We start from the raw sequence: 8767 nt of genomic DNA, 5'->3' as shown, positions 1-8767 counted from the left end.
CTTCTTTGTTTTTGTCTTTTTTTGTCTGACAGCAAATTTTTTTGAAGAAAATTTTCATAGGTGTTCTGCGTAAAAAATACTATTGTTTGGTGTTCCGTGGTCTCACAAAGTTTAAGAAACACTGCCTTAGACACTTCAGCTTTCCTGTGCCATCAGCAGCACTACTCCTCATACAGAGACGAGATTATTCAAACCAGCTGCACCTAATAAGAACAGGTTCTCCTGATCCCAACGGACCGGCCACATTATGAGATCAACACACCCATCTCAATAATCGTGCTAACACACAGGTAAAACATTGGTTTCTAGCAATGAATTTGTCAGGGCTCTGCCGAAGCCAAAAGCCTTGGCAAGAGCTGGTACGTAGTCTGCCAGCATCACACTCATAAATGCTGGGGAGGTTTAGCGCTTGTGGCTTCAAAGCAGGCAAATGAGTTCTGACCTGTTTGCAGGACTGCCTCTCCTTTGTTTTTATTCCTATTCCCTAGGAGGAGTTTTCCTTTCTTTAGGAGGCTGCCATTAGTCGATACTACACTAACAGCACCGACATGGTTATGAAATGGGCTCCTTGGCAGTGGCAGATGCTGCTGATTTCCTCATCCTCTGGGGATGTTCATCATATCCCATGTGAGATCAAATGTTTGTTCACTCATGCACACCTAAGCTAATGGAGAGCTTTCAATTGCAGACCCTTTTTTCATGGCCAGTCAATCCCAGGTATATTTTCCAAGGGTATTTTAAACTGCAGTTGGCAGCCAGCACGGCAGACAGATTTGCACTTACTCAGCAAGCTAGTATGCTAAAAATAGCAGAGTAGATCCAAACCCTCTATCCAAGCTCCGGTGGCTAAGTTGAGTCTCTGCCTGCCCAGCACCTATGTCCACAAAGTCATTTTTAGCCAACTAACCTGAGCTGAGCTAGCATCTATCTGTCTACCTGGGCTGGGAAGCTCATGCCCATTTGCCATGTAGACCAGTGCTCCCTGTAAGATGTGTGCTTGTGCAGCCACTCGAGAGATTCAAATGCCACCCAGCTCATTAGCAGAGTGCCCACAGATGGGGGTGGGTTGTACCGGTGGTACACATTTCTCACTGCACATGAAAATTATTCTGCACATGGATGGAAAAGATTAAAGAAAACATTGGTGTTGACATCATAACCCAGTTGTAACTTTAGCATCTGGTCTTTAGTAGCTATTTTTTTAGTGGCCCAACAATCCTTAAATGTCAGTTTTGAGTTGCTTTGGAGGTCGTTCTTTTTGCTGGCATTCCTTCTGAAGGATCACATACAGTAAGTTGATTCCTTAGGGGCAAGCTTCCAATAGTGGGAATTAAGGTTTCAATGGGGTTGAAATTCACTCCCATGCTGAGGCGCAGCGCAAGGATTACACACCATTTAAAACTGGCTCGAGTGTTGTATTAGCTTCATGTTGGCCCTATGCAGAGGTCTGAATTTCACAATCTATAAGGATCTTAAAAAATAACAATGATCCTGCAGCACCTTAGAGACTAACCAAACATTTTTTTCAGGAAGAACGGCTCTTGCACAAGAGGGGGTTTTTGTGCAAAAGCTTATTGCGCAAAAATGGTGCCTTGATTACACAAATGAGGCTCGACGATATTCCACACTTAGCCTCATTTGCATATTTCTTGCACAAAACAGGCGCAGTGTAGACATAGCCTTAGAGAATAGCCACCATTAAATCCATTAATGGATGCCTGGGCAAGTTAAAATGATCCCCAATGGGTTTCTGCATGTTACCATTTTGAACATCTGATTTGTGTCCATTAATCCTTCATCGTAATAGAGACTCTCCAGGGTGGCCAATGTACATGGCAGAGGAGCATTGCTGGCACTTGATGGCATATAGCACATTAGTGGAGGTGCAGTTGTATGAGCCTCTGAAGCCTATTAGGATCTGTTTGCCTAGGGGCAGGTGAAGTCCTCTTTTAAGATTTCTATTTGCTCCTTTAGGTTCAGGCAGCCAGTTCAAGAGCTGTTCACTGCTGGAGGCGCAGGTGTTCCCTGGAAGGCATTTTCTGAACATTTCATCCTTGCTAAGATCGGACTGTTCTGCTTTAATGGCATCTCAGGGGCTGGCCAAGCACAGTTGGATGGTAGATTGCTAATTAAGAGGCAACCTGCATAGCTCCTGTCATGCTCTCTGGAGTGACTCACAACTGGGAGTGCCAGTCTCAGGTTAGTGATAGAAATGTAGCTGTGTTAGTCTGGTGTACCCTGGTACTTACCCTTGCAACAAACCCCGTTGCCAGCTTTGTCCACATATTCACTCTGCTGATACCATTATTGGACCTAACCAAGTGAGTTATAAGATCAAGAACACATATTCCTGTGCATCCAGAAATATAATTTATGCTATCATGTGCCGAAAGTAGCCGTCTGCTATGTACATTGGACAAACGTCTCAGACACTTCGCCAAAGGATCAATGCCCACAAAACAGATATTAGACAGGATTACAAAGAAAAAACAGTTTCTTGCCATTTCAACCAGAAAGGACATTGTCCCAACAACTTGATTACCTGCATCCTGCTTCAAAGGCCTTTTAAGACTACACTTGAAAGAGAATCCTCTGAACTGTCATTCCTGCTTAAATTCGACACTTTACACTTAAGTTTGAATAAAGACTCTAATTATCTTACCCATTACAAAGATAGCTTCCCCAATTATCACCTCTAATATCATTAGCTCACAGACATTTACCTCCCCCCCCATCCTCCTTCTGTTCTGAAATTTGAGTTGTCCTTTTCATATGCGTTCATTTTTTTTAATTGTATCGTTTGGTATATATGGTTGTGACAATTTTCTTCCACTATTTGATCTGAGGAAGTGGGTCTGGCCCACGAAAGCTCATCACCTAATAAACTATCTTGTTAGTCTTTAAAGTGCTACATAGTCCTGTTTTTTGTTTCAGTCTCAGGTTAGACCGGCAGAAAATAGGGCAGATGCCCCAAACGGGTGGTAGATTCAGTCATTAAATTTCACCAAGCCAGTAGCAAATGTGCACCCCTGAATCAGTCTGGGAGTCTTACAATGGAATCAGAACATCCTCAGAGATCCATGGGATGATTTGGAGCAGCCTCCCCAGATCCCACACTTTGGCCACCCCAACCATCCTACAGACAGGATGGCCCCCCACATTGATGGGAGCCTGCGGTGGTGGGGGGACCCAGATTAACCCAAGGGATTTCCTGAGGGGGGGGTTGGAATGGGGAGGCAGCGGAGGTCAGCCCCTCCCACTCCCTGTACTCACCTGCATCCATATTTATAGTTTTTCTGCATGGAACACAAGCTGTCCCCTGCTTTTACCCAGGTTTCTAATTAATTCATTTATTCAAGCATAGCCCCCTGGAAACATTAGGCACTATAAACACCCAACACTGGAATTCAATTTTGTGCTTGCTAGCTCAGTAAAAGCTTTGACGAATGTGCTGTACAGGGAATAATCATGCTGTCCGTGCCAAAACAAAGCTACCTCATTGCATCACTAATCAGACTGAGAAGCACTGAATCTTCTGTCTGAAGCCAGATACTGGATCCGTGACTGTAAAATTTTATAACTCTGAGAAGACGGGATGCGCTTGTGCCGTGGTTCCAGTCGGTGACGGGAATGCATTTACAGGAGGGAATCCAGTGGGGAAATTTCCCACAGATGTGAAAACAGCCACGTGATAGCCAATCTTGGTTGTTTGCCCGAAGAGAGTGTAATTCAAACCTTATTTAATCACCGCTTTCAGAAACCCGAAGGACTTGTTCTATGAAGAAAATCTTTTCTGGAAAGCCATCGCAAACAGGTATGTCTCTGAGACCAGAAAATCCTTCTGAGATGATGGGTGGGGGTGCGTGTATCATTTTGGTCTGGATGTAACATACAGGTTAATTTACCAGGAAAAAAAACCTCTTGAAGCAAAGCAAACCTGAGCAACGATGAAAGAGTTAAAAAATGTTAACAATGAAAACTCATGATTCTATATAGTCTGAAAAAAGAACAAATAGTCTGGTAGCACTTTATAGACTAACAAAACATGTAGATGGTATCATGAGCTTTTGTGGGCACAGCCTACTTCTCCAAATGACCAGAGTGTTGGATGTCTAGGACCAAAATAAATAGAGGAGATGGGAGAGGGGGTGGAAGAAGGGAAAATTGGGAAGGAGGGGACAAGAAAAGGCAGTCTGGTTAGTCTCTAAAGTCCATAGGACCACTCGTAATGAAAGAGGTGTTCGCTATTTTTCTGTCCCTTTGGAAGCTGGTGTTAGAATATTGTATCAACTACAACTTCCCCCAGATTGTTTTCACTTTCCTTGGTATTGAGTTTTGCTGTCCCTTTGGCCCTAACAGTATGAACGAGATGGGGAATTTTTTCACACAGAGTGGGCCAGTTTCTGAGCTCTGCTCACTCCAGTTCAAATCAGAAGGAACTCCCCTCAATGAGGATACTCCAGATTCAGAGTAAGGATATGTCTACACAGCACCCATACTTTGAAATAAGCTATGCAATTTGCACTATGAAAATTGCATACCTTATTTCGATGTTATTTCAAATAGCTTATTTCGAAATTTGGTGCTGTCTACACAGCACCAAATTTTGAAATAAGGCACTATTCCGAAACATCCCTTAATGCTCGTGTAATGAGCTTTATAAGGAAGTCGGAATAGTGAGCCTGTTGTATTCTGATATAATGGGCTTGCTCTGAAGACACAGAATAGCTATTTTGGGATAGTTCCAAAATAGCTCTGCTTGTAGACGTAACCTAACAGACACTTGTAGAAGTCTGAAAGCGGAGAGGGGGCTGCAGACAGGGGGGTTTGAGAGGGACCGCAAGAGATCCCGCCGCTGAACAGGCTACCTGGTGAGAGTGAGAGTACTTGCTTTTGGTGTGAGTGAGTTTGCTCGACTGTTTGAATGTTATTTGTTGAATTCTGATTCTGATTACTGCTGACTGCAGTTTCAATTTCAGCTGCTGTGGCAGTTGGGACTTAGTGCCTGACCTTTTGTTCCCTCAATTGCTCTCTTGATTGCATCTGGTCAGCTTTCCCGTGTGACTCTGGAGGTCCCTTCCAGTCCTACTATTCTAGGATTCTAACTGAGCTGGGAATCTGGCCTGACGATCTGACTGTGTTACTATGTAATACTGCAAGGGGAAAAGGGCAGGGAGTTATTGCATAATATTGTGAGTGGGATATAAACATTTACTGCAAAAGTCATAAGCTAAAGTCTTCACTGCACATATAACAACATGCTTTTTCACAGTACGTTCAGTCAGCTAGTCAGACACACGGTAGTTTTATTTCCATCCTAATGCAAGAGCCAGCTTTATCCCTGGGGCAGCCTGTACTGGCTAACCAACAGCTCCCAGGGTGGGCTGGGCTCAAGCCAACCACCCTGTGCTCTCCAGGTAAATGTCCTATCCCCTAGTCCACTCAAGAACACAGCCCCACCTCACCTCACCTTCAGGGCATCCCTTATCTTGCCTTCCTGATATGGGAGACAGCTTGATCCCTGGGGCAGCCTGTGTTGGCTGTCCAGGAGCTGCCTGAGTGGGTGGAGTGGGGGCCGGGGACTCTAGTCAGGGGCAGCCCATCCATATAGGCGAACTAGGTGGTCGCCTAGGGCACCAAGTTAAATGGGGCACCAAATGGTGGCGCAATATCATTGAGGGGTTTGGAGGTGGGGGTGCCGATTGCATGGTTCACCTAGGGCACCAGTTGCTGGCAGCTAGTCTAGGGCCACCCCTGATTCTAGTTAACCACATCCTGTGCCCCAGATGCTGATGCCCTATCCCCTAGGCCACTCCAGAGTTCACTCCACCTCCCGAGGGACCCTTATCCTGTGCTGGAGGTCTGGTTCCCCTCAAGATGCTCCGGTGAGGAGCACAGTGGAAATATCTCTGCCTGCCAGCATGCCTTAACTTTCTAAGGCTATGTCTAGACTGCAAGCCTCTTTCGAAAGAGAGCGTCTAGACTGCACGTTGAACTTTCGAAAAAGCAGCTTGCTTTTTCGAAAGAAAGCATCCAGTGAGTCTGGATGCTCTCTTTCGAAGAAGCCCTATTTACATTGAAGAACGCCTTCTTTCGAAAGAGGAACTTTCGAAAGAAGGCGTTCTTCCTCGTGAAATGAGGTTTACCGCCATCGAAAGAAAAGCCGCGTTCTTTCGATTTAATTTTGAAAGAACGCGGCTTGAGTCTGGACGCAGGGGAAGTTTTTTCGGAAAAAGGCTACTTTTTCCGAAAAAACCCCTGAGTCTGGACACAGCCTAAGTGAAATTTTCCACACAAAATTGCCATTGAGACCCCTGAGCACTGTCTGGGCTTTATTTGCAATGTATTAAACTCAGGCGTGTGAGGGACTGGGTGACTGAGCTAGAGGAGACTTCCATCATCAGGTTACTGGTTCTAACCCTGCCCAGGTTAGCTATTGAAAGTGGTGGGGTGTCAATTGAATTGACAAGTGGACACCTCAGAAAAGTTACCACCGCAAGCACAATGAACTTCCTCCCACAGAGCAGAGAGGACAAGGCGGCATGGGCCACGATGACTGAATTATTTTCCCTGAGGGGACCCTCTTGCTCTCGGAGACGGTGGCGATGCCTTTGTGAAAGGATTGGTCACAGAGATCCCCTTGAGACTGTCACTTGATGTGCTGAAATACCACTGAGCTCTGGAGTGCCAGACCAGCCGTCCCGCTCAGCCAGACCCTTTGGTCTCCTCTAACAATGGCTCAGAGTTAAAGTCACTGCCCTCAGCAGAGTAACACAGACACTGAGCTCAGCTCACCTCTGGGAAGGCTCAGACAAAGGGACTTGACACAGCACCCAGGTGCACAACCCCAGATTAAACCATCTTACTCTGTATACAATTTATTCAGAGCACGCTCATAAAATATTCGCCTTAACAATGAAAGCGCAATATTCACAGCTGTAGCTCCCTGCCTGTGGTAACAATTATTTACACTGGGTTTATTAATAAACAAGTGATTTTAAGTATAAAAATAGGATTTAAATGGACATCAGAGATAGCAAGGGGAACAATATAGGTTACTGAACAAAAGAAAGGAAAACATGCAAGCTAAACATAATACACTAAGAGAATGTGTTATAAATCATAATATCTGAGCCTAGTTCTTATGATAAATAAAGTCCTTGTCAGGCCAGAGATATCCTTCCTGACCTAGGTCCAGCAGTTCTCCTCCCCCTCTTGTTGTCACAGTCCTTTGTTTCCAGGTGTTTTTCCAGAGTAAGGAGTCAGTCTGTAAAGCCAGCTGAAGGCAATCCATTGTTTACTTCCCTTGCTTTGTATAGAATTTCCCTAGGGCGGGGAGCCTTTGTCAATTACCCCACATCTCTGTGAAAAATTACAAAATTCAAGATGGATTCCAGCATCGGGTGACATGGTCACATGTCCTTGTGGGGATTGTGAGCCTCTCCTCCTGTCTGGTTCATAGGAAAACCAAACCCATTTACAGATTGTTGTCCTTATCCACAAGCCCTCAGGTTTCTGAAATACCCTTAATGGCCCTCACTTAGCATGTCTAGATTAGTCAAAATGAGTTCATATTTCTACCTTCAAGTACAGGAAAGGTACATGCACACAAATAGAACATGCCAACTCAGCAGATTACAGCTTTTTAAATGATACCTTACAAGAAGTATTTTGCATAAAGCATTGTCCAGTTATGCATATTCATAAGCATCTTTTCATAAAGCATAGGGGAAGCCTAGGCAGGACATAGTGTGTAGAGGCCAGTGCTGCATATGACCTCTGGAGGTGCACAATGCTTGCATGGAACTGAGTAATTCCTGATGACTGAGCTGAGGGGAGACCGTGCATGGCTGAAGTGAAATCCCAGTGTCAGTGAAGTCAATGATGGGATAGAGCATGCCCAAAGGCCCCCTGCTGGACACTTCAGGGCTCTGCCACACTCACTCCAGTAAAGAAGCAGCAGAGAGGTCCTCCAAAGCTGGCTAGAGTGGCTGCAGTGGAAGCAGCCAATCAGAGTGCAGGAGGGCCATATAAAAGGAGCTGCAGCCCAGCATACTAGTTTGTTCTTGCATGGTGCTTGAGGATTGAACAAAGAATGTGTGGCTGGGGGAAAAGACCAGTAGGTCCTTGAATAGGTCAATGTGGGCAGGCTGAGCCTGGAGGACCGTGTCCAGAACTTGGCCAGACCACATGAGGGTAGTGTGATGGGGCCTGCTTGTCTGGTTGCAAGATGATCCTGGGGAGGGCTGCTGGAAACCCCCCTGGCTGGGTGGGGGAAGAAGGCATTGCTTCAGGGAAGAAGCCTAAGAGCTACAGCCCCATTCCAGGGCCATGATAAGAACTCGGGATTGTATACTCTGAGGGCTAAACAGCCAAAGTTTGGCTAAGAGAGCCAGTAGCTGGGGAATGGGGTACTTGGAAGAAGTAGGTGCCACCCTGATGTAATACCAAAAAAGAAGAACAGGCTCACACCTAACTAAGAGAAAGGGGGCATCCAGGAGAGGTGGGTGCCCCCTCCTGAAATAACTGTGCTTGCAGGCACTACTAGCTAGAGTAAAAGGGGTGCACACAAGAGGCAGGTGCAGACCCTGTAATGCTGATCTTTGCCTCTGATTTCAGGGGCTCAGACACTTTGTTAATGCAACAGTGAGCTGTGAGAATGCCCACAGCCTAACGCATAGCAGTGGGAGTCCGGTGATGGTCCTGTGAAAATGACACATGGGTTTGAAAGGCCTCTTCCTCATCTCTTATCCATCAGAGCCCCTGG

At 45.7% G+C, this 8767-nt stretch overlaps 1 protein-coding gene across 2 annotated transcripts in view; it reads left to right on the top strand.

Moving 5' to 3' along the window:
• Positions 1-3515: 3515 nt before the first annotated feature.
• The window catches only part of LOC102455930 (globoside alpha-1,3-N-acetylgalactosaminyltransferase 1 (FORS blood group)), a 31966-nt gene continuing 26714 nt past the window's right edge, over positions 3516-8767 (top strand). For both annotated transcript variants that reach the window (XM_025178303.3, XM_075905405.2), the window contains exon 1: positions 3516-3814. In XM_025178303.3, coding sequence (XP_025034088.3) covers positions 3778-3814 — 37 coding nt within the window. In that variant the 5' untranslated portion in view covers positions 3516-3777. The remainder of the gene's footprint in view (positions 3815-8767) is intronic.

Source organism: Pelodiscus sinensis, chromosome 23, assembly GCF_052426305.1.
Source record: "Pelodiscus sinensis isolate ZL-2025 chromosome 23, ASM5242630v1, whole genome shotgun sequence".
Lineage (NCBI taxonomy): Eukaryota > Metazoa > Chordata > Testudines > Trionychidae > Pelodiscus > Pelodiscus sinensis.
This window is presented reverse-complemented; position numbering and strand designations above follow the sequence as displayed.